General features: G+C 36.2%; 1 protein-coding gene across 3 annotated transcripts in view; it reads left to right on the top strand.

The window, feature by feature from the left end:
* Nucleotides 1-27,148, top strand: part of Pola1 (DNA polymerase alpha 1, catalytic subunit) — a 323,376-nt gene that overhangs the window by 109,020 nt on the left and 187,208 nt on the right. For all 3 annotated transcript variants that reach the window (XR_005283881.1, XM_038317189.1, XM_038317190.1), the window contains 4 exons: nucleotides 20,851-20,883; nucleotides 21,618-21,710; nucleotides 23,691-23,896; nucleotides 25,949-26,081. Coding sequence is in view for 2 of the 3 variants with exons in the window: in XM_038317189.1 (XP_038173117.1) it covers nucleotides 20,851-20,883; nucleotides 21,618-21,710; nucleotides 23,691-23,896; nucleotides 25,949-26,081 (465 nt within the window). In the remaining variant the exon portion in view is untranslated. The remainder of the gene's footprint in view (nucleotides 1-20,850; nucleotides 20,884-21,617; nucleotides 21,711-23,690; nucleotides 23,897-25,948; nucleotides 26,082-27,148) is intronic.

The raw sequence follows: 27,148 nt of genomic DNA, 5'->3' as shown, positions 1-27,148 counted from the left end.
CTCACATAGAAAGCAAATATTCCTCTTTTTATTTCTATATTCATTTTAGATTTTCTTTGCCAAAGTAACAGCTTGTTATGAGCGTGAGTATAGAAAAGAGATTTTTATTCATATTTAAAGAACGTCAGTAATAAAAACATTTTCCCAGCTTTGACAAAGAATGCCTTTGTTTAAGGGTTAGGTATGTCTAAGGAAGTGACTCTTGCTAAAATCTAAGGAATAAAATATAATTCATCTTATCTTGTGTAAGAAAAATTGTCCTAACTTGCAAGCTGCTGAGTGCCTAATTTACATTTAAATCTGAAGTAATGAAGCCTTTATTTTTTTGCTAGAAACTCCCATTTCTCCCAAATATACTCTCTATCAGGGGAAAAAAACCACCTCATTATTTTGCATGGCAATATGTCTTTGCTAATGCAGAAAAGCAACATAATTCCGGATGAAGGATTAATTTAAACTTCTTACATGCTCTTTTGTAGGTAATTAACATTATTTCTAGGGATCAAAAGGTGGGTTTGCAGTGCACACCAAAAGGAATAGCTTTATCCTAGTGAATTGCAAAGAAAAGGTACAGTCTTTTTATCACCAGGATCAAGAGGTTTGTGAAAACTGTCATGTGTGTAGAATAGAAGCCCCAGAATTTTAGACCTCATGGGAACTAAAGCTGTAGAGAAACTAAAGTTAGGAGTGTATCTATGGAAACCCTTAGGAATAAACAGTGTTTATACTTACTTAAATAATTTCTGAATGTTGTACAAATGACCCTTTAATTTATACTTTCTGGATTAATAATAAATGGCAATATCTTTTTTTTACTTATTGCCCCTTCCTTAATAAAAATTTTTGGTTTTTTGCTAATAATAAGTGTCCTTTGAGGCATTTCCACTCCTTCACCATGGTTGGTTGTCTGATGTTTATTAGTTTTCTAATTTTCAAACTCAGAAACTGTTAGCTGTCCATTTGCTTGGAGCTCCTTATTCACATTTTTCATGACCTTTGCTCTTGACACTTGCTGTAAATGTATCCCTTCATTTTCAGATATTTTCAAATTTTTAGGTGGGGTCTCAACTGTATGTAGCTAACTCTGGCTGGTCTGGATCTCACTAAGTAAACCAGGCTTAAACTCTAAAAAATCTTAATGCTTATATCTGATATTAGTCTTTGCCTTCTTTTTATTCTCAACTCTAGCATTATCTGTCCCACAAGATTTAATCATAGTTAGTAGATTTTTTATTTTCGAGACAGGGTTTCTCTGTGTAGCTTTGGAGCCTGTCCTGGAACTAGCTTTTGTAGACCAAGCTGGCCTTGATCTCACAGAGATCTGCTTGTCTCTGCCTCCCAAGTGCTGAGATTAAAGGCTTGCACCACCACAGCCCTAACCAGTTAGTAGATTTTTTTTTATATTCCAAAACAGAATTTTTTATATTCCACATGGAAATTTTGAAGATGCCCACCAAAATACCTAGGAGTGAATTTTGAAGAGTGCAAGTTTTGCTTAAGAGTAGACACGGGAATTTAGCTCTGTATTCTACAAATATATATAAATATTCATGTTTGCAAAAGTTTTATGTACACATACACCTTCTGCCTACATCACTAACCCCAATACTCAGGAGGCGGAGGCAGGCGACTCTGAGTTCGAGGCCAGCCAGGCTGGCCTACAAAACTAGCTCCAGGCAAGCCAGAGCTGTTAAACTGAGAAAGCCTGTCTTGAAAAAATGCAAGAGAAACACACACACACACATTTAACTTGAGAAGAACTTAAAGTTATTAAACTGCTTGAGGAATTTTGAATGCTTGGTCTTGGTGGCATAACCAGTCATTTATTGACCACCACTTTGGTTTTATGAAGTAAATGAAGTTATTTGTAACTTTTTGGCATCTCAGTGGTTGTGAAGGCTAAGTATTTTGTGGTGCTCTGGCATAAGAGTTATGTTATCAAGTGCTTATCTCTGAAACCAGATTGATTATATCATCTAATCCTTATTTCCATTCCCTGAACCTTGGGGGCTAATTGCAGATGGGGTGGGAATGTCATTGATTTCCCAACTGTGCCAGACCAGTAACCCTGAGTTTGGAGGAAACAAAAAGAGTTCCTTACCAGAAAGAGGCTGTAAGTTCTGTTCTGTGAGTAAACTACATTTCCTGTGCAAACTTTGATTATAGTTTCTCATTGTTTTTGAATTTATCCACACTCTTTGACTTGTACTTTTCGTTTTAGAAAAGACCATATATGTTGACAGTATGTTGTAACCTTCAAATATTTCAAGACATAAACTGGGGTGCTGAGTTCTGTATTGCAGAGAGCTTTTACTCTGAAAGAAGTTATAAAGCTGATCTAGCAAATTTAGGATTATTTTGACTTAATTTAGTATCCCTGACAGTGAGTGTTAGGTTTTTCTTGTGATAATCATTGTCTTAGCTAAGATTTATAATGTTCTCCTCAATAATGAGTAGTTTGATTTTTGTACTGGTTTCAGGAGTACTTGGATAACATGTGAAAGAGATAGAAGTATTTAGGCATTCTTGTAAATAGCCATACTATATCAGAAATTAGGAGAAAGACTTTTTCCATTGACCTCAAAGAACTGAAGTTCAAAGTAAGCCTGTGGTCGTTACTCATTACCTCTTTTCTTTCAAACAGAAAACACTTGGGTTTCTGTGGACAAGGCTGCTTTTTAATGGCATGTTCTCCAAACAGCTGTTAAGCATCTCCCCCTCCCCAATACCACAGACCACATCTGTTCCCACTGTTGATTAGCTAGAGGGTGGAGAAAGAAGAGAGGCTGTAGCATGTGTAATTACCAGTAATTAATTCTTGTTGAGCCTCCTCATTTCCTTCTATTCTAACTCCACCTACTCTTCTTCCTGTCTCAGTTGTCAATTTTACTTCATGTTGGCTACTTGTGAAAAATAATCTTGATGGCTATACAGCTGTTTTTCTAAGGTTTTATATTCACCTTAGAGTGAAGCTTTTATTTTTCTTTTGGTGGCACAATCTCTTGGTAACTCATATCAAATAAGGAAACACAGAAGTAATTGAACTTCGGATAACTATGTTGTGTGTCCTTAATATTATGGGTTTTGTTTCTGTAACACTTTCAACTGTTGACAGTTTTTTACATATATTCTCTGTTAAAGAGACTATTGCAGAATATGATTGCATGTGAGAAAAACAAGCAAATTTCATGTTCAGTTTCATTGTGCAGTAGTAACATGCATGGAAACATAATCATGTAGTTAATATAGTAATAGTCACATGTAATGACTTTTAAACCTTTTGGGGGAGATGATAGTCTGCTTACTTTCTCTTTGTAATAAATTCTGGTTAAAATAAATAGAGCTTTGAACATTTTGGTTAATATGTCACAGTTAAGAGATGTATTAGGATTATTCTTTAACGAAAGTTCATAGTACATGTAATTTACAAATCCTAAAAGCCTAGATTTTCAAAATGTGATATTTCTTGTGAGTCTGATTTCAAGAGGATCAAGCACGACATTAAAAATGTTTCCTTTGTTTTAGAATTTATTTGATGTATCAGCCATGATTACAACAGGAATAAGATAGCACTGGGAGTAATCATATCTGCTGAAGAGATGACTTAAAAAATGTGGGCAGGCAGTAGTGAAATAATAAGAGAAACTGTAAGAACACTAGGGCAACTAATTGCATGAATGTTTTCCTCTTCGGAAAGAGGAAGGGATATATACTTAAAAGTCCTGATCATGAGTATATGAACCCAGATAGCATTTCCCATTCCTCTGGAGAGAACCTTGGGCATTTACCTCTAATCGCCTTCCTTTCCTGATCACTGTAGTCATTCCTTTTAGCCAAGTCCAGTTGGTAGTTAGTGATACCTGGCTCTAGTACATTAGGCCAGCCTTCTCACCCAAGTTACTGGAATGGAGTGAAGGTGAGGTATCTGACATATTTGCAGACTTAGAAAACTTTGCCTAAACATGAAAAGACTATTCGGTAACATGCATTAGATACTCTTGCAGTATGCATATGTTTAGAATCAGTTTGCTTTATGAAAGTCACTTCTCAAGCATGACCTACTAAGATTATGTAGATTATTTTAGCTACAGATACAGGTTAGTGATTCTCAAGAGGGACAAATTTGCCGGTATGGGACTCTTGTCAGTGTCTTGAGATATGCTTACATATGTGCTTGTTTTGGATTGATGAAGGACTTAGTTCTATTAGGGTAGGTGTTTAAGGAGAATGTAATTTGAGAAATGACCATTAATTTTGCCAAGAAAATTTTACTGGAAAAAGAGCAATCTTAAGTTCTCAGAATGAAGCATAGGTTACATGGTTACACATTAACCATGAGGTGGTGATAGGTTAGTGGGGAACCATTAAAATGAAAGTATGAAGAAGTGAGGCTACTGTCAATACTCTTAAGTGCAAATTCTCAATATAGTTTGCACGTTCTTAAAGGGTGCAGACTGCTTTTCATTCATCTTGAGTGGTAAGTGTCATGTCTTGAGCACTGTAGACTGTCAGAATGTATTTGTCAAGTGTAGTAATCCTTGGTTGGTGAGAAACGGATGCTACAGACACTGGAGTGAAAGGAGCCAGAGAGGCTTGAAGAAAAGAGATTCTTACAGAATCTTGACAGAAATGACTGGATTTTGAGGAAATGTGAAGAGCATATTGGTCATTCCACTAAAGGCACATGAATTGTCAGACATCTGACCCTGGCTAGAGCCTTGGGTATTGATTACCTTTTAAAGAAAAGTATAACAAGTAAAGTCAAGTATATTTAAATGATGTCTAGCCACTTACTCCCCTTTCCCATCTTGTATCAACACCCCACCCTTTTAAAAATTGACTACACTGTTTGGTCTGTGCATGGTCTCAAGCCGTGCCTCTTTTCTTTCCAGAGAGATAGGAATGGATCAAAAAAAAAAAAAAAGGTTTTGGGACTTGGTGTGATTAGTTTAGCCCTCCATTTTTACATTCCTTTAGTCCAGCTCTTGGGTCCCATTGCTTTAAGTTTCAAACAGTGGAAAGTATTCAGTTGGAAGTGATCATCATTATTTTGCTTTTACTACACATTCCTTTAGGTTAGTGAAACTCCTTTTATGATTCCCTCAGTTCTGATCCCCTTTTAAATATTTTTTTAACTAGAGAGATTCTGTTGTATTACTCCTAAGATAATAAACTAAGTAGTAGATTGAGATAAAGTGTCATTAGTCTTGACCAACACTTCTCTGCTTTTGGACTAAGATCAGGTGTAGAAAATCTTGACCATTAAGTGTTCATTCTTAGGATAGGGAGAACTGACACCTACAAAATATCCTCTGTATCATCCATGTGCTATGGTACCCATTTTACAAACTACCATCAGAGGAGCCATGCATGTCACTTGGGCAGCAAAACTAGTTGTACTGCTTTGGTGGTATTCTTTTGGGTAAAATAAGAGTAGCTAGGGTCTAAGATTGTGATGATTAATTAATTGTTACTTGACTGTATTTCGAATCACTAAAGAGATACACGTGGGTCTTCCAAGGAGGACCTTTCTAGAGAGAATTCAGAGAAAATGTGTCCTGAATGAAGATGATGCTTATCACCTAGGCCTAGTTCCTGGCCTAAATTATAGGGGAATGATAGAAAACCAGCCGAGTGTCAGCATTCCCTTTTCTCTCTTGCCTGGTTCACCTTAGCCTAACAGATTAAGGTTTCTATCTTAGCTACCAACTGTTTTCCCTACCATGCCTTTCCTACCATAATGCATGGTATCTCTTCAAGCTGTGACCTCCAATTAACTCAGTCCTCCTTTATGTTGTTTTTTGCCAGGTATTTGGTAAGAACAATAAGAAAAGGTGGTTAACACAAAGATGTCCTAAGTAGCTGCCCATATTATTTTAGGACTGTTTGGCATCAGTGTAAAATCACTAAGTATGGAGGAAGAGGCTATCTTTTGGGAAAGTGTTATGTATAAGATAATCAATTTTGAAATCTGAACTATAGAAAGTAAAATGTCAATATGGGAAAACAAGTGTATTGGGAAAAGGTTATTGTTTTCATCTGTGATCATGAGTTGGCATTGTGGTAGAATCTTAAGGGATAGAGAATCAAATTTTTTGTTATTGTTCATTAAAGAAGTTGATCAGCATGAACCAGTTTTGTCTCATACTCACAGGCCTTGTTGATACCTCTACAAAGACAGACTGCCAGAAGGTCAGCTGATGGGTGTGGAATAGAAGAGAAAAGGGTGGGTTTAAGGTGAAGCCGAACTTGTGGGAGTGGTTAACCAATGACTGGTCCAACTTGAGACCCACACCAGGAGAGGGAGCCCACTCCTTGCATTGCTTGGATGGCTAGGAACCAGAGATTGGATAGCCCACGAGACCTAGGAAAGAACTGAATACAACTAGCAAAAAAAGAAAAGAAAAAAGTCAAGGAAATGATTCCTAAATATACTCTTCTATATTGGAACCTAGTATAATCATCACCAGAGGTTTGATCTAGCAACTAATAGAAGCAGATAGACCCACAGCTAACCATTAAGCTGAGCTCAGGGTATCCTGTGGAAGAGAGAGAAGAAGGATTGTAGGAGTCAGAGGAGTCAAGGATATCATAAGAACATGGCCCACAGAATCAACTAACCTGAACTCATAGAGCTCCCAGAGACTGAACTGACAGTCAGGAAGCCTGTATAGGTCTGAATGTCCTCTGTGCATATGCATGGTTGTGTAGCTTGCTGTTCTTGTGGGACACCTAACAGTGGGGACAGGGACTGTCTCTGATCTTTGGCCTGCTTGGGACCCTACTCTTCCTACTGGGTTGCCTTGTCCAGCCTTGATATGAGTGCAGGGTCTCTCTGTAGACCCTGCTGAAGTATTTGAGCCATCTGTCCAGGACTGGCCCTGGCTGAGGAGGGGAAGTATGCTGCTCAGTCACTCAGCCCCCTGTCCGGAGACAATCAGACTCAGTGGGGAGTCGAGTCAACAAGGAACTCCTTTATTTCCTTACAGCCTGCAACTTCTAAAGCAAAACCCCACGAATTTCAGGAGAGGAAGGGAAATTAGCCAATCACATCAGCAATCACTTCTGCTTGACCCATGGCTCCTATACTCCCTAATGGGAATCATGAGGGCTTCAGGCACTTTTTGTCATCTTACCCCATCTTTAACTCCAATCATCCTTTTTGTAAATAAGTCAGATCTCCTACCCCCTTACTCCCCTCCAGCGCCATCTTGACTGGGAAAATTCTTCATGGGCCTTGTGACGTTACTGTTTTTGGATTTCACGCCCTTTTCCGTTATGCTTTTGGTGTAGCTGTCACACTTTTGGCGCCAACTGCATGTTTTTCTGTCACTTTTTTGCGCTAACTTGGCCCACTCCAGCCTCCTATATGCTCGATTCAGCCCACAATATGAGGGTATGTGTCTAGTCTTATTGTAACTATTTACACTGTGTTTTGTTGATATCCCTGGAAGGACTGTGTGGATCTGTGGGAAAGGGGAGGTGGGGGAGGGGCTGGAAAAAGAGGACGGAGGGGAAACTACTGTTGAGATGTAATATATGAGTGAATAAAAAAGGGCAAAAAGGAAGAAGAGAAATTTCTTAAGCCTTTGCCTTAAACCTGATACCATTTGTTTCTTCTCTTGGTTTAGTTTTTAGTATCTCAATAAACAAAAACAAAGAAATGTAGTTTTTTTTTCTTTGACAGAAGTTCTTGGAAAAACTTCACTTTCATCTTTCTTATTCCATCTCCTTCAACATTGAGGAGAGCTATTATTTAAGAGGTTGATTTGTGTTCTTTATAATAATCTTAAGCCTATCTGTTTCTTTTTGTTTTTCTTTTGAAACGGGCTTACTGTGTAGCTATCCTAGAACTGAATGAGTATGCATGCCAGGCTAGCTTTGAATTTAGATCCACCTGTGTCTGCCTCCAGAGGGCTGGGATTAAAGACAGGTGTGCTACCATGCCTTGCCCAGGCCAGCATGGTTTTGATAAACAACAAAAGCCTTTGATAGTTAGTTCAGTTTATCTAAGTGATAGAGAAATATATCTATGGTATCAACAGTTGTGGAATTTTTCCCCAGCATAATATATTAAAACTAAGCAGAAAACTTCAAAGAACAAAGACAAAAGTGTTAGTGGGAGTTTGAGATATTTCAGGAGTGTTGAGATGTGAAGAAAAGCAATGGCCATATTTAGAAAGCTGCCTCAAACCCAAGAGTATCTATTGAAGTAAACTTGATGACAATTTTTTTTCCTGTTCATGAATCATTGTATTCCTATAAAAGCGAAAATTCCTCTTCATCTAAACAAATGGCTTCCACATCTGTTTTCTTAGTTTCTCAAAAGGGTGTTTTTTGGCTTGCATTTTTTAAAAAGTGTTTATCTGTTTAAAATGAAATATCATCAAAAGCAATTTGCACATCAAAATCCAACTTGGTCTACAACTAACGAGAATTAAGCCAGGACTGATCCAGTGATGATGTTGGTAGTGGTGTACGAATACATAAAGTGCTTTTTAATTCTACATTGAGAAGTTCTTAGGCTGTTGAAATTTTATTGATTTACGTATGTGCCCTTTGGCTTTGAAGACTGATTAGATAACTTTGGAATACATCCTAACATCTAATTGTTCTAATTATAATCCTATTGGTGAGGAATTAATTTGTATTTTTGAACTTTTTATTCCCATTTTTTAGTTCCCCTTATACTGTGTCATTAAGAGAAGCTCTCTAGTTACTGTTTTTTTCAAATGCTCTTTGCGCTTTTCTGAAGCACTTGTTCAGTTCCTTAGTTCTATTTGAGTTTGTGCACCCTCAAGTGTTTTGATTTTATCTTTTTAAATCTTTAGTGTCTTCTTGGATAACAGGCTACCATGCTCTTGAGTCCATTCTGCCATTTAAATATAAAGAATGAGAAGCAGCTGAAGTGCTGGCTCTTTCACAGCTGACAGCAACCTGATCTACTGGTAGGATTCTTTATCTGAGTACCCACATGCCAGTGGTGTGTGTATCATTCTCACCATGCCATCTGCAGTCATAAGGTCTAAGAGGGTAGGAGTAGAGAAGAGTTGTCTCCAGAGAAGAAAAAGACACCCCCATACACACAAACATCACCACCATTCCTAGTAACAGTAGGCTACAGGACTCCTGGCTTCTTACCATCCAGTGGGATCTTTGGGCCTTGATTAAAGCTTTGTTTTTAGAGAAGGTTGTATCAATCCTTCCACCTCCACCTGCTTCTGAGTTCCAGCTGCTTGCCCTGTATAAACAGTGACTTGTTCTGGGGTTAAAGTTCTATTAGATCTGTGAGACATTTGCTGTTTTGAAAGCTAACCAGTCAAAAAGTAGAAAAATCACTTCTGACTTGGTCATAGTTCTCTTGGAAAGTATGAAGGATATAATTTGAATACTGAGAAGAACCCAGTCTTGTTTTGCTTTCAGTTTTTGAGGCAAGGCTTTACTTTGTAGCCCAGGCTTGCCTCAATTTCACTATGTAATCCAGGCTGGTTTTGAATTCATGATGACTGCCATGCTTCTGCCACCTGAGAGCTAGGACTTTAGGTGTGAGTCTGGATCCATCATCTTTTCTTTTACTGGCTAAATTAAATCAACTGCTTTCTAATAGTGCCAAATTTGGCAGAAGAAAGAACAACTTTCTCTGCAAACTTGAGGGAGAGGCAAAGGAAAGTTTGGTTACTTAAGACTAAAGTTAGTTGTTTCATGTGATATAAATTGATCCTTGTTCAGTTTTTCCATGAAGCTTATCAACATCATCTCAAAAACAGGCAGAAATGGAGGTTTTAGTTGCTATTTGAGTTGCACTCTGAAACTGTTTTGGTGACTTGTGAAAAGGCGCAGTGTTCTCCTTTTTGACCTTGTTCACAATTGTACTAGCCACCTGTTAGGATTGTTCTCATTCAAGGTCATTATATGGTGCCTGACTGTCTGACTGGCAGTCTGTGTCAGATTTGCCAGTGGCTCCTCATTTGACAGAATGGAGACACGATAGCTGATAGGGAATGGAAGGTACTAGAGGAATGAGGATCAAGAGCTTGGAGCACCTGTCATGTTAGTATCATTGATTGTGCTGTGAGCATTTGTGTAGTTTCCCCTTTCTCTGCTGTGCCTTTTCTGAGTTGTCCTATCTGTCTCTCAAGACTGTTATTTGTAGGTTGACATTGTTTTGCTTATTCATATACTGTACCTCTTTTAACTAGATTTTTTGTACCCCCAAATACTCTACATCTCCTCTGCTCTCTGAGCATTTTAGCTTTTACCTGCCTGATTGCAATCTTCATTTAAATTTATTGTTGTTGTTGTTGTTGTTATTTGTAGTGTATAGGGATGTGTGTGCGCACACATGTACACATGCCGTGGTGCACTTGTGGAGGTTAAGACGATAGCTTTCTGGAGTCAGTTCTCTCCTTCTGCTTTTTACAAGGGTTGCAGGGATTGAACTCGGGTCACTGGGCTTGCCCAGTAAAGTACATTTACCCACTGAACCTCTTGCTAGTCATGTCCTCTTCATTGAAAAGTCCCTAAAGTATGTCCTATTCAATTTCAAAACTGCCCTCCTCATATTCCTTTTCATAATGAATGATGATGTAGTTGTTAAGTCAAGAACATAAGCATTATACTTGACCCCATTGTCCTCTTACCCCAAGTGCAACCTGTCGCCAAGTCATCTAGATTTCATTTCTCAAATACATGTGATTCTGTATTCCTGCTGACACTTTTCATGCTGTTCAGCCCACAACATGCCACTCTGGTCACTGTGTTCCTACCCTAAATGTTTGCTACATGTTTTATTGTCTTAGAGACCTCTTTATGCTGTCAGTCTACCTTGTCACTCTCTCAAGTCCTTAATATGGTTTTCTTTCATAGTTCAGGCTTTTCTTTATACTCTACCCACTTCCCCTGACCATTCTAACCCTATGTATGTTTTATAGTCTTTGTATTGGAGGAATAAAACTCTTATTTTAAAAAATCTTTTAGAACAATATGATTTCCTTTTATTAGCTTTCAGTTTCTGTGTATCAGTGTGTATATTCTTTACATAGTCTTCCTTCATTCTCGTTTTCCTGTTATCTCTGTGATTCATCTTCCATTTATATGTAATCTAGTTCCAAAAACTTTTCTGACTCTGGTTCCAGTGGTGTCTATCATGTACATGTATATATGTGTGTTTGTGTGCGCACGCACACACACACAAAGGAAAGGATCATTTCTTTTTGTTTGTTTGTTTTTGTTTTATTGAGATAGGGTTTCTCGGCGTCACAGCCCTCCTGGAACTGCTTTATAGACTAGGCTGGCCTTGAACTCACAGAGGTCTGCCTGCCTCTGCCTCCCAAGTGCTGGGATTAAAGGTGTGTGACACCATTGCCTTGTAGAAAGGGGTCATTGCTTAATCATTCATCTTTGTGTTCCCTATCAGCTAGTGCATGAGAAATTCAGTGAATTCTTTTTGGTGCATGAATAAATGAATTCTTTGGGGGGGGGGGCTTCTAAACAAGAAGATGAAAGATAATACAGTGCTTCACATATTTGTATAAAATGCTTGAGCCGTGGCCAACTTCAATGAGTGGAAATGCCAATTTGGAAGTGAAGGACAATGGGGGGGGCAGTGAGAAGCAGATTCTTACACAAATCTTAAATTACTGCTTCTAGACTGTATTCTATGGCTCCCTCCTAGGTGACTTTTCTCTAATTTCTTTTCATACTTTTTTTCTGAAAATATAGAAGGTAATGGGGCAGGCTAAAAAAAATGGTTAATAAATGATATAACCTGTTATTTGATTCGTTCTTAAATATTTGTATTCTAGAAGAATGGCTGAGCAAGTGTCTGTAGTACTTATTTTTCTGAATAGATGAAAACAATTACTTTTTCCTGAAACTAGAATATCTTTCTGAAAGTTGTTTCTCTGAAGTGGGCCCCTCGATTTAAAGCATGGAATTGTTTTTCTGAACTCCTAATAAGATAGCCTTTCTTTAAAAACCTTACTATAAGAGGGTGTACTGAAAGGATGATCACAGTTAAACAGAATTTCCTGTATAATTTTAGTTCTGAGCAAAGAAGTTACCTTCTAAAGTATTCAGTGTAGAACTGTCTAAGTCATATTGGGGAGCAGATCAGTGGTAGAGCACTTTCCTGACATTTTTGAAGCCCTGGGTTCAATTTCAATACTAAAACAATTCGAATAAAAAGGAAGGATAAAAGTTCCTTCTTCTACCTGCACGTACATGGAGAGTAACGGAAAGCAGCACAGTGACTGTCTTGTTGCATACTGATTCTACAAAGGAGACTTGGTGAAACCAGAAATGCTTTTGTCAAAATGAAGGCAATGCATTGGTCACTTTCCAGCTTCATGTCCTCTAGACTACCAGCTATGTGCTCCTTCAGGATTGAGCTTTAAGCTATGTGCTTAGTAATGACAAGTGACAACTTGTTAGATCTGTCATTTGTTTGTTAGGGGTTGAGAGCTTAAAGTTTTCTAGTCAGATTTTCCCATGACCTCAGTTATAAAGAAAATGTTGCAGATTCTAGAAAATGCTAATGTCCTTTTAGCTGTAAGTATTATCTTGATTGCAGTGCTTCAGAATTGCCCAACTTCATTATCTGAGCATAGCCAGTCTGACGCCTCCTTCTCAAATAGACAATTATGATCAATTAAGCACTTTCAGGCCTTATAGAATACTTAATTTTATTAGTCAATTATTTGTGCTTTGAAAGAGTTAATGGTAGCTACCCAGGCCATTATTAGAAATTAGAATGTCCCAAAATAGAAAGGCTATTTCCTTTGTGTGTGGCACTGCAGTGGAAAATGCCAAGCATAGTTTTTACTGAGTTAAAGGGTGAGGGAAGGCGGGGTGGGGGAGAAAGTTACATGTAAATCATTTAGCCATTAACCTAATGGATGGGTTTATAAATCCTATTACTGTAAGCCCTTTTCATTTCCACTGAGGCTTGGTTCATGCTTGATCCCACTAATGTAAAATTCATTCCATCTAAGTGATTACTGAAGTAAGACATTTTGAGTCAATTTTAATCAGGTTGTGTGAAACTTGCTTGAGTGCTGATGTTCACTAAAGCATGGACATAGCTTGGCCGCATCTTAATTAGCCCCACAGATGAATCAATCAGGGAGTCCACTCTCAGAGCTTTTGGACATGTACATGCTTTTTTGTGAGGAGAATTTCACTAGAGGTAGGGGCTGAAAATGCCCAACTCAAAAGCTAGGGGCAAGACCCATTGAGTGGGAGTGTTTATAATCTTATGGATATTCTAAGAATCCTAAGGAGTCAGAAAGTTCTGATCTCGTGACTTTCGGGTATCTTCAAGGGTACTTAGGTTTAAGCAAATTAAAATTTCAAATCTGATGAAAAATGAGGACCGTCTTCCTAGAAAAATGCATATATTCAAATCTTTTCTAGGAGTTTTAAAAATTTTTTTACTGACCTTAGGTTAATATCCCCTGCTCTAGTTTCAATTTTAGCTTCTTAGGATTTTATTTTTTTTACAGGGAATTTAATATTTTTGGAGTATACAGGCCCATACTTGAGCTCTTGTATTAGTGAGTAGATTAGATTTAAGTGTGCTTTACACCCATCTCTACAAACTCTCCCGGGTCCCGTGTTTGATACAACCTCAAGCCTGGAGTTACTCTTCCAGCATAAGTTGAACTTCTAAACCAAAGACTGAAGTGTATACTGAATGGAGAATAATAAGCATGTTGGTTGTGAAAGGGGGGTTTCTTTAAGGTTGGAATGTGAGTTTATAAAAATCCACAGGACAAATATTCATATTCGAGTAAAGAAATTGTAAGATATGGAAGAGATTCAGTTTAAAATTTGAAACCATAGTTGATGATATTTTAGATTTTTGGATCAAAATTAGAGCCCTGTCAAGTTGTAGGGCAGTAATTGAGAGATACTGATAAATATCATTAAATGTGTCTTCTGGGGAGCAGAATCCTTTCAGAAAGTATTGTTTTTCAACATGTTTTCTATTCTTTACACATAAGTTACCAGAAGATCTAATTAGCTTATAAATTTAGGGTTTAAAACAAACTCCATTTACCTGAAGATGTATAGGAGAATATGATTTCAGTTAAGTTTATAATCGATGGGCCTTTATTGTTGAACTAGAATTTCATTTCTTGATCTGTTTATATAACCGTGGATTGAGTTGGAAGATTAAAACTGACTCATTTCATTTCTTGTATGGAAAGAGCCTGCATTTAAATACATGTTGTGTGTCTGTGTAGGAGAGGTCTTCTAGAGATGAATGTTCTGATTTATAATAGCTTTATTCTTTCGAAATGGACCACTGAAGGTGTTCCTCATTATATCATAACCTGAGATAATTATTTATTGAATTATTGCTCTGTGCCAGGAATTGTGTTAGGTTTAGTTACAACATGATCTCTGTCTATAGCTAGCTTATAGCCTCTCAATCTTGCTTCTTGACAAAGAACTATGTGGCCTAAAATATAAATGGTGCTGATGATGAGAGACCATGATAAATTTGTAGATGTGTATGTGCACTCTCTGGGAGTAGAAAAAGATAACAAAAGGTATTGGGTGCTTCTAATTACTGCAGATATAGCCAGCCAGCCACTTATACTATGTGCATGAAGCTGTGTAGACAGTCTGTGAGCACTAATGGTTTTAGTTATTTTACAATTAAAACGTTCAAAGGCAAAAAATAGGAAAATATATTATTGAAGTCAGTGTTGTTATTTTGCTGGATATATTAATGTCTTCCTTTCCTAATACTAAAGAAGTGAGTTTGCTTCAGAAATAAAACAACCAAATCTAGTGAAGAGACATTTATTCATGTCAGACTTGTTTAATCAGCCTCCTTGTTTAATCAGTGAAGACTCAGAGACCTAACTAGTAATTGGTAGTTTAAATCAGGACTCAGGTTTTTTCACTTTTTTTTAAAGTTAGTATTTGTATAATGTTTTGTCTTTACAGAGCACTTTTTCAGCATATAGTTCTTTTTATTTCAATCCAGTTCAGGGAACTAGGTACAAAGAACACCCCAGTTTTAGAGAAAATAAATTAATGTTAATAGCAGTAAGCAACCCAGTAGCATAAAGGCAGTAATTGTTAAAGACAGAAAACAGAATGCATATTAAGCTCTCAGAACCTATTCGTTGCGCATTTTACGGAGAAAACATATATAAGAATTAAGACTAAAAATGTGGAGAGAAAATGCAGTGTAAATTCTATTTTAAAAATGTTCACCAAGTAGAATTGTAGCACTGGGTCTTGCTTGGAAACTGCTGAAATTTAGAGGAAGCACTTAAATGACGGCTGGATTACCAAATATCACAGTATTTACGTTCCTTCTACTTTCTTATTTCCTATCATTCAAAATCCTTCATTTTGCTACCTCTATTATGCTAATCTACTTCTAAAATTTTCCAGTTACTTCTGACTCTGTGTCATTAGTAGCCATTGAGATTTCGCTTACCATTTCTTTATGTATAATTTGTTTGGAATTTAACCTTATATACTATTTCACTAGAGTGTAATATTTTCATTATGTTTAACATATAGATTATGCATCAAAATGGGCTTCTTGTTAGTATTTATTAGTAGACATAATCTTGGGAGTAGGACGTTGAAACTTTTTTTTAACTGTGAAAAACTGATTTTTAACTGTGAAAAACTGATGCTCTCTATTGTTTAGTGTTAATAAATACTATTAATCTGCAATGACACCTAAAAAACATTTCATAAGTTTTGAGTGCTTTGCAGCACAACGGTATTGTTGGAAAGAAAATATAAATAAATCCCAGGTGTCCTGCTTGGCATATCAGTAGTAGGCTTAGGTTGCTGCTGTTAAACTTGGTGTAGAAAACTTGTACTTTCTGCTTACTAAACAGCATATTGTAAGTATATTTCAGAACAAACCATTTTCTTTTAAAAACCAATTTTTAAAGTTTTGTTTCTAGTTTGTACCATCTTTCTCCAGCCTTCAGAGGCTCAGATTTGGGTTTAAATACCTTTTGATATTATTTTAATTATTACTTTCCCCACCCCCACCCCTTTCCTGTTTCCCCCTCCTCTTTTCCCCTAAAGGCACTGTTCTGCAAAGCCTGCAATGATTGATATGATGGCAGTGCTGTCATTCTTTTTAACCAAAAAAAAGTCATTTTTGTTCTAGTTATTTTAATAGAGTCCCATTAAAGATGTATTGCTGACTGAAATATCGGCATGAAGGGCTCTCACTGAGCTGAGCCCAGGAATTAAGAAGTCAGGAAATCGGCTGCTGCATTGCAAGAGAGCCTTGTGTGACACCGAATCTCCTGATTGGGGAGATCATTACTGCTATTATGACTCGACTTGCGTAGGAATTTTAAATTCCATCTGAATGTCAGTAATAACCCTCTTAGCAAATTATCCTGAATAAAATCACGAAGGCATTTTATATAATAGGTGTTGAATTACTGGATAGATTTGCTAATTAAATACTCTTTGTTCTGCTGCAGTTGACATTACAGGGTAAGATCTTGAACAATTATTCTCAACAGCTGTACTTTGTTAAGGGAAAAATTAACCACAAAGTTTATTTTTTTACACTTGAAGTTGGCAGATTTTTGAAATGTGCTTGAAAAAATTCCATCATCCAATTGGTAATGAGTAGCTAAATATGCAGGTGTTGCTGTGAAATCAGATAGCTGCAGACTGCCTTATTAATGAATTTAGCAATCTTTTAGAGCCCTGTTTGCTGGCCGCTCGTGCTTAGAAAAAGATTTTCTGTCAGAATTGCTAGCTTTAATATTAGCCTTGTCACTTTGAAGGGAATTTATGAACGGTCATCTTGTATTCACTGTACCTTGTGTCCCGTAGATTTTTCTGGATACCAGTGGCTATTTTTAAAAATGCATTTCTTCAGTGGAGGAAATACCTGTAATGTATAAGTTTTTGATTAATAGTTTCTAGAACATTCATGTGGATTGGCTTTTGTAATAAGGCTGTGGGATACAGTAAAAAGAAAATGAATCCAAAGGTCCTGCTTCTAGGTCAGACAGTGAACTATAACCTCTGTATCAAACACATCTTCAGTTGAAGTCTGAGAGTTTAATTTTCCTCATTTGTTACCTGGGTCTTGTGAATTACCTATCTTTAGGATCATTCAGCCATTATCCTCCAACTGTTCATTAGTGGTCCCCATGTACCAGGCTAGATGCTAAGTTTTGTAGTTCGCTGGGTATCCAATAGCAGAGCCCTTCCCAATAAACAGTTTGAATTGAGGCCTTAGCCTAAGGCAGCCTTTGGATGATCTTGCTCATTAGTAGTTCAATTAGCATTGGATTCAGGGTTACCACAGTATGCACCCTGTAGAACTGCTTAGTGAAGAAACATAGGAGGTTAGCAATCAGCCTGCTTACAGTTTGTCTGATACAACATCAGATAAACTGAAGAGTTGCAGACTGTGGTGAAACTTTGACCTGAAGGCATCGTCACCAGCTCTTAGTAGAAAGCACTGGAGAACATGTATACTGAATATGTATTGAAAAAGTGACAAATTGTTCTTGTACTACTTCACTTGCATATAATAGTTACCTGGAGAGCTTATGGAGTTGACCATTGTGATGAGAGTAGCTATGTCTTGTAAGGAGGTGGAGATGAACCTTTGATAAGTAGTTCTGTCCTCTCTTTGATTAACTTAACCTTATTATGTCCTTTTCCTCAAAAGTTCGTTGCGTATTTCCCCCACACTGCATTGTACAATAATTTAATTCTAGTGTCTATTAGAAAAATAATTGAGATTACAATGGGACCTGTCAGTCACTTGACACATAGCTTTTGATTGCTTGTCATATCTGAGGTCTGTAGGTGTGAACATGCCCTTGGGCCTCCAGAAGCGTGTGGTCTACCTAGGGAAGGTAACAGTCATTAATAGTACAAAGCACATTCAGTTACTAGAGAAACAGCAAGGTCTATGAGAAACTGGAGAACAGTCAATGAGATCGTTCTAGCTCAGATGGTCAGTTCAGATTTTATGGAATAAAATTTGATTTAAGCTGAACTTTGTAAAATGTAATCATCGTCAGAGGACTGGGGAAGAAATTCCATTGTATGAGTGAAGGCACCAAAAGGTGAACCTGTATGTGGTAACTATTTAAAGATTATGAAGTTTTTCTTGCCCAGCTAGAGGTTTTGAGAAGGAAATAACCGCTGAGTAGGTAGAGCTGGGGTTTAGATATAACTGTAGAATTTATGTTTGATCTTGGAGGCTTCCATTTTAGGAGATTTGTCCTGATTCATTCAAGTTGGTAAGTTCTAAGAAAGTTAGAATGTTGCTTTACAGGTGTTATTCAGCAGCAACCACATATCTCTGTGAGACAGTTCTATTCTCAGCATTTTAGGTTGAACCTTCCGGGATGGTTCTTCATGGTTACCATGATGGGTGTTGCAGCCCTCGATGTATGATGCTGGTTTTCTTTTAATTCTCATGAGAAACAAAAATGTTTTGCAGAAGTTTTCTAGAGAAATTTTCCTTACCTTTGATTGCTCAAGGTAAAGTCATGAACATGTCTAAGTTAGGAAGGTCTCCAGAGTGGAATTACCATGGTTTTCTTAGACCAATCTTAAGAATCATCTTGGGAACTCTTTTTAAAACTCCTAGAGAGACAGCTAGGGAGCCTGCATGGGACCAGCCTAAGCTCTCTACCTATGAGTGACAGTTGTGTAGCTTGGTCTGTTTGTGGGACTTCTAGCAATGGGATCAGTGCCTGTCCCTGATACTTGAGCTGACTTTTAGAACCTATTCCTCATACTGGGTTGCCTCACCCAATCTTAATACAATGGGAGGAACTTAGTTCTACCTCAGCTTATATGCCATGCTTTGTTGATACCCATGGGAGGCCTGCCTCTTTGTGAACAGAAATAGAGGAGGAGTGGATGGGGTGGAGGGGAGACGGAGAGGAGAGGAAGAAGAGGAAACTGGTAGGGATATAAAATAAATGAAAAATATTTTAATTAATAAAACCACTTCTGGTCAAAGATATTCTGGACCAGATATTGGCGGAGGGGAATATTTGCTTTGGAAGAGAAAAAAATAGAACCATGTAATAAATTTTAGAAAGCTAGTACTCTTGCATAGTAATTCTCAACACTGGAGTCAGAGTTACACACCAAGAACAAGTTCTGGAGATACTTTTTGGTTGTCACTGCTTTAGTTATTTAATGATCCTCAGGTAATTACATGTTGCAAGGAGAGGGCCTGCTTGTTTGTCCTGGCTGCCCAGCTAGCTTAGCCTCGAAATAACCACATAGTATCTGTGTTAATTAAATCACTGCTTGGCCCATTAGCTCTAACTTTTTATTGGCTAACTCTTACATCTTAGTTTAACACATTTTTATTAGTCTGTATATCACCACGTGGCAGTGGCTTATCTGCTAAGTTTTGGCAGCATGTCTTATTCTGGTGGCGGATCCATGTTGTCTCCCTGACCCTTTCCTTTTCCCAGCATTCAGTTTTGTCTTCCCCTACCTACCTAAGTTCTGCTCTATCAACAGGCCAAGGCAGTTTTTTTTTTAACTCATTAACCAAGAAAAGCAACAAATAGAGGGGATTCCTTCATCAATTACACTATATAGCCATTATAAAAACTACTTTTGAACATCAGATCAAAGCTTAATCAGAATTCACCATGAGCCCCCATCCCCCGCCAAGGCATGAAAACCACTAAGAATTATTGAACATCTGAAGAAAGTTGGACATTAGTAAGAAACGGTAATGAACAATGATGATGGGCAGTGATTGGTAGATGGATAAGGTTCTTCAAAGACAGAAGTATTCTTTACTATGGAGAATAAGAAAGACTGAAATGAAACCTTGAGATTTCAGCTTAGCTGAAAATGTAGGAGAAAAAACCATGGATGAAAGCAAACTTCTGATTCATTGAAAAAAAATCTTACTTAGATCGATGCATGGAGAATGAGTGATACTGGAGTGGCAATAGTTTTGAGTGACTAAGGTTTCTGCCCTGGAGCTAGAGTGCCTAGTTTTGTACCCTTGTTTTACTGTGGCTAGGACAGAGAAATTACTTTCTTTATCACTTCACAGCTAACAAATGTGGATATTAATAGTAGCCACCTCTTGGAGATCTTGGAGAAAGAAAGGACAGAATGTAGGAAGTGCTCTCAGCATAGCAGTATCTTGCACATGATTTAGTATCTCTTTGCTCTGTCTCTGCTCTCAGTGCATCATATTATTACATCCTCAGAGTCCTTCACATATTTAATATGATGCCTCTGATAGGGCCAAAGGTAACATATCTGCTTTTGTCTGTGTTTATGTTTTTTATGTTTTAAAGCATGTAGCCATGTGTGCCTGGGGGCAGACCCCATTCATAGTTATCTGTATTTTTTTTTCATTTGCTTTGTATTGAAATCCATCATTTTACTGGGCACTATGCTAGCTCCAGACCATATAGTCACTTTCAAGGAATTTAGTCTAGAAAAGAATCTTAAATGGAGTACTTTGTTCTTCATCTCTTATGATTCTGAATATGAGTATGGATTGCTAGATTTTAAGCACTATAAAGCTCTCTTTAGTCATGCAATTCTATTAAAATTTTAGTACTGAGAATAAGTGACCTTTACCATACTATTAAGGGCTACTTTATTATACATGATTATTAAAGATACACAGGAATAGATACTTATTGCCTTGCAGGTCTTTACTAGTTATCAGCATGAAGGCAAACTTAGGTTATATTGATGTTACTGTTATTTGAGATTGGGTGTTATGAAACATCCAAGAGCTTTAAAGATGCTTGGAAATTGTGTTGTATTTATGTCTTTGTAATTGTGTAATATATTAATGTTGACTTTTGTTTCATTTAGATTTTGATGCACACGAAAGACATGGTACAGAAGGTAATGCTGAACATTGCATTCTAAAACAACTCTTAAATACAATACCTGCTGACATTTTAGTGTTCAAGGAAAATTATAACCCAAACATACTGAAATTGTTTTTCAGTATACCTCCTTTACATTTATAGTCCCTGATAAGGGATTGCAGCCTTTTCTTTTGAATCAGCCCTGATAAGATCTAGTACTAGACCTGCTTGAAGCCTATATGTCTTTCAGGCAACTTAGTTATGGTGCTAATTCGAGTTTATTTCCAAGCCTTTATAGTGTATGTATTGCAGTGTTGTTTGTTATGATTGATTTGGGGGAGCACTCTTCATATTCTACTAAATATTCTTTGAGAATCCAATAAATATTTGTGCTCCAGAATTTTTTAAATCTATAATTTTGCTTCTTAAACTGCTATGACTGCTAAGTACATGGTAGAATAATTAAATATAGACCATTTCCTAGCCTTATTCTTCTTATTTTTATTAAATTTCATTTTCTGTTTCAATTGAAACTACATATAGTTAAAACGATAATTGAGAAAGTTTTCTTAATCTTACAATGATTGTATTTCTAGTTCACAAAAGGCTTAATCTCTAAGTGTAGCCCTACAGTATAGATAGCAAGTAACATGACCTGTGAAAAATCAGTGACACCTATAGTTTCTAGTATTAGAAACCTTTAGTTTCATTGTCTGTAGTGACCAGTATGTTTTTGTTATTAATCTTTATACTTTTGGCTTTCATTAGATGAATCTTGAAGTTATTTATGGAGATACAGATTCTATTATGATTAATACCAACAGCACCAATCTGGAAGAAGTATTTAAATTGGGAAACAAGGTGAGATGATTTAGTGATTGCTTATTTTACCTGGATTTGTGAATTCTGTATTTAACACAGTAAATAAAATCAGTTCATGTGTTATGTACATGTATATACTTTTGAAAATAATAAATTGGGTGTCACTAAATTTTTCATTATTTTTTTTCATATATTAATTTGTTTTGAGGGTAAAATTCAAAGGCAGTTGGTTTCCTTAAAAAGTAGATTACATTTTTCCTTTGAAAAAAGTTTAAATGTAGTCCTATTAGAACTTCATGTATTGTCATTCACAAGGAAATTATTTCCAATAGTATTCAGATAATATTTTATATGTAGATATGATTGGATGAATATTTACCTTTCTACATATACACGTGTACTCACACATATACATTTAATTTTATCGGGGTATTTTAAATATATTAGAAGATACAAAGGGACATTTAGAAGCTGTCGTTGGTAGCCTCTTTTTTTTGTTTGTTTGTTTTTTGAAACAGGTTTTCACTGTGTAACAGCTCTGGCTTCTCTGGAACTTGCTTTGTAGACCAGGCTGGCCTAGAACTCAGATTTCCACCTCCTCTGCCTCCCGAGTGTTGGGATTATAAGCATATGCCTCCACTGCCCAGCCATTGGTGGCCACTTAATGGTGATTCACACTTGAGCACTTGATTGTTAAGATTTTGTGTTAGTGTTCTAAAAGTGGAAATACCTTATAAATTACCAGGTTTTCCTTCCTGGAAAGTGTGGAATTTGAACTGTACTTTTCACTTGTACATAGGTCTGGTCTTTTGTACTCATGGTGGGCATTGCAAATCTTTGAATTTTTCCTTAGAGGAGATGATTTGTGCCTTGGCCTTGTCAGCAAAGGACAAGACTGTTCAAGACTGCTCACTTATTTATTCAGCACATTGTTATTTGTCTGTACTCAAGGCGATAATGAACATTTTGAACATTATCTATCAAAGTTTTATATATTTTTTGCCCACATAGTTATTGGATTGTCTAGTTGTTAATTCAGTAGTTTCAAGGCAAATACATATGCATTCTTTTACACTTAAGAAAGACCTGCACAAGAAAGACCTAGTTTACGTATTTCCTGGAGTGAAACGAGCCAGTTCATAGCCTTTTTTTGATGGAATGTTAATATTTATATTATCTCTGTCAATTTTTTTAAAAAGATATTTTTTTTGAGATAAAAGCTCATGCTGGTCTTGAACTTTGTAACCATCCAAAATTGACTTCAATGTTAATATCATCCTGCCGCAACTTCCCAAATTGTTGCGATTTTTATTTTAATTGGTGTATATTCATTGTAGATACTTCTAGGTTTTATACAGACATTGTCATACTGTATGCATTGTACTTTGGGCATGTTCTCCATAGCCTCCTACCCCCATATGTGAGTTAAGCTCCTTTGTTTTCTTAGACAATTTTTGTCTATTTTCATGTCATATGATTTTATATGTATATATATAATACATACAATACAATACAATAATATATATACATATAAAATTAAATCTACAATGCATATAATTGTTTTTCTGAGTCTGACTTAACTAGTTGAATATTTCTTATTGTATTCATTTTTACACACACATTATATTTTAATTCTTTATGCCTGGAAAAATTCCTTGTGTTTGGATATACTGAGTGTTTTTTACCCATTCCTTTGTTGATGGACACCTAGGCTGATTTTTTAACTAAGTTAGTGTTAATAGTGCTACAGTAAACATCCATGAGTCAATAACTTTGTGATATTCTGTCTGTGAATATTCTCAGTAAACATTGGAGAGTGATGTTAAGATCTCATTTTGTACTTCAATGTTTTTAAATTGTACCCTAAATAAGTCTGTGTTGTGTAAGTTAAATAATAAATTTTAATTACATGTGCCTTCAAGTTTTTTTGAGGTTAACTCTTGGAAATTTATAACATGTGCATTTTTACCCTTTTAGGTGTTTGAGAATCTGACAATAAAATAATTGAAATTTTCACAGGTAAAAAGTGAAGTGAATAAATTATACAAATTGCTTGAAATAGACATTGATGGTGTTTTCAAGTCTCTACTACTGCTGAAGAAAAAGAAATATGCTGCTCTGGTTGTTGAACCAACGTCAGATGGGAATTACATTACCAAACAGGAGCTAAAAGGATTAGATATAGTTAGAAGAGACTGGTGTGATCTTGCCAAGGACACCGGAAAGTGAGTTTAGCTTTTAATTTTGTTTTTGTTGTTTGTCCTTCAAATTTTTGTTTTAGAAAATCCAAGTGCTATGGAAAATTGCTGTCAGTCTGCTAAGCATAAGGACACACCGTAATTCTTTTGTTGCTATTATTATTGCATATTACAAATAGAGTTTATAGTTAGACTGAAAATTAGATAAAGCTAAATTTGCACAGCAAGAAACACCAGATAAAAGATAACATCTTATGTTGAGAGCAAATCTTTATACCTAGATCTTTAAAGGGTTGATTTTGTTGATACTGTTTTATTATTCCTCTTTTTGAAAGTTTTGTGTTTTATACTCCTGAATCCCTAGATCCTAATTATAAACATAATTTTTATGATTTCCCTGTTTTATAACTTAAAATGTGTGATTAAAAGTGGACCATGGAGTGAGACTTTATTCCCATATATCATTTGGATATAAATGATTTCTGACTAACCACAGATTATTTTGAGAGCTAGTTTCAAAATACTGTATGTGTCTCTGAAGTAATATGCAACCCACTAGCCTTGTACCTTAAACTGAATATTATGATTCAAAGATTTTTTTGTTTATGGTCTTGTTAATGCATGAAGTACCCACATGTTATTTGCCATCTTTACATATTCCTATTTTGTGATCTAGATCAGTTTTGAAAATAAAATTTTTCTTTATGGCTGGATTCAAAAATTCTTTTAATTTTTGCTAAATATCAGCGTTTTAAACTTATTTTCCAATCTTTTCTGCTTTTAAGTTGAGAGATTGTGTTGCTTTGCAAAACTACTTTTGATTAGGCAAAGTTGATCATCTGAGTATAGGTCATGGTCTGTCTTTTATGAAATGTCATTTGAAATGCTTCATTGCCGTCAAATATATTCAAGATAAAACTACTTTGTATAGGCTGTCGATGAGAGTGTTTTCCTCAGCTTTTGTGTTTTCTAGGAAAAGATGGATCATAATAGAAGTAAATTTCTCTGAGTTAGAAATGTATTAGTAATTAAAGCTATACAAATGTTCTTGTTAAGATTCTTTTTCTGACAAATTGTAAAGCAGCTTTAAACTCTTGCTCTGTGTTTTTTCAGAAATGGATAAAATATTGGCCTCTTTACTTATATTTCTTTTTTCTTGAGGCTTTGAGATATAGCATAAAGTTAGAGGAAGCTGAAGAAAGAAGAGTTTGGTATCTTGGATTTTTTTTCTCCTTTTTTTAGTTTATTATGTGTATGGGTGTTTTTCGAGCATGTTTGTCTGTGCACCATGTTAATGCTGGGTGCCCATTGTTGTCAGAAGAGGACATTGGATTCCCAGGGACTAGAGTTGTGAGCTGTCACGTGAACACTAAAAATTAAACCTGTGTCCTCTGTAAGAACAAGTACTTTTAACTACTAAGCCAGTTTTCTAGCCCCTTAGATTTTTTTTAAAGTTTACTTTAAGAAGTTTATATTCCTTCTTACCTAGCTAAATAGTTCTCTTAGGTGGAGATGGTATCTTGATGCCAAAGATGCTATCTGTTGCTTTATTAGTAAAGATAAATTTTAACATATGGTTAGAATATAATTGTTTCTGGATTTTATAATTACATAAAATGTGATGGCACACTTTTCTGTATTGTATAGTGCATAAAGCATTAGCTGCCACATAAATGAGTGAACTCTGTAAAAGGGAATTCTAAGGCTGTTAAATTTTTGGTAGAGTTAATATTTAAAAATAAAGTAATTCAGTGGGGGCTGGGGAGGTGGCTAAGTGGTTAAGGGCCCTTATTGTTCTTGCCGAGGACCTTGGTTTGATTTCCAGAACCAACCGTCCATAACTCTAGTTTTAGGGAATCTTATACCTTCTTCTGACCTCTGCAGATATCAGGCACACATTTCATCTACAGACATGTATGCCAGCAAAACATTCATGAACATAAAATCTAAACTGCCTTCTAGACACTAATCCTCATGTTAGCTCTTAGGTCTTGTCCACATACCAATCTCAGAACATGTCTCTTTTATTTGTTGATGCATGCATGATATTAAAACTCATATTTTTGTTTCTTTATGCAGTTTTGTCATTGGGCAGATTCTTTCTGATCAAAGCAGGGACACCATTGTGGAAAACATTCAGAAGAGGTTAATAGAAATTGGAGAAAATGTGCTAAATGGCAGTGTCCCAGTGAGCCAGTTTGAAATTAACAAGGTAAATGTAGCATTTATTACTGAGCCCAGCTGCTGTCATATGTTTTTCTCCTCCTTCAGACAGTTGAAGAACCACCTCATCCTTGCAATTTAAATAAATTTTGGCTGGGGGTGAAAGTTGCTTAACAATTGGCTCACAGATTGAACATTAGCATAACTCTTCCAGCCACAGGTACTACCACATCTGCTATAGATGAGACCTCTCCTTTTTACTTCCAGACATTGTTGGAGTGATTTAGCTTATGTGTAAGGGCCTAGAGAATGCTTCATTTTTCATACTCCTCCAAAGTAATAGTTGTTTGACACATAGAACTGTTCATTCATATTCATTCTTATATTTTCATTCATTCTTTCTTCTCCATTCCCCATTGTCCCTGTCTTCTTCCCTCTCTTCTGCTTCCACCCCCAAATGTGTATGTGTAATCAAAAGTCTTTTGAGTACAGATTTAATTATAGTGATAACCTATTCTGTATGTCTGAAGTACAGGTATATCTTAAAACAAAACCATGTCACATCATGGGTATGGATATTTTTCTTAGTAATTTGAGAAGCAAAATCTTGATTTCCAAAGTAGTATTTAATAAGGAAGATTACTGGTAAATTAATAGATTTTCTTCCTCTTTAATATTAATTTTCTTCCTCTTTACATAATCAGAAACTGATTTTCAAATAATCACTTTACCCACTTTTTTATTTTTTAATTTTTTATTGTTTTTATTGAGGTATATATTTTTCTTCCTCTCCCCTCCCCTTCTACCTTCTCCCATGGTCTCCATGCTCCCAATTTACTCAGAGGATCTTGTCTTTTTCAACTTCCCGTGTAGATTTGATCCATGTATGTCTCTCTTAGGGCCCTCATTATTCTCTGGGATTGTGAATTATAGGCTGTTTTTTCTTTGCGTTATGTCTAAAATCCACTTATGAGTGAGTGCATATGATATTTGTCTTTCTGGGTCTGGGTTACCTCACTCAATATGATGTTTTCTAGCTCCATCCATTTGCCAACAAATTTCAATATGTTATTATTTCTTTTCTCGTCTGTGTAGTACTCCATTGTGTAAATGTAC

This window comes from Arvicola amphibius, chromosome X (genome assembly GCF_903992535.2).
Source record: "Arvicola amphibius chromosome X, mArvAmp1.2, whole genome shotgun sequence".
In the NCBI taxonomy this organism is placed as follows: domain Eukaryota; kingdom Metazoa; phylum Chordata; class Mammalia; order Rodentia; family Cricetidae; genus Arvicola; species Arvicola amphibius.
Note: the sequence above shows the minus strand (reverse complement) of the source record. Positions and strands in the feature narration are given on the sequence as shown.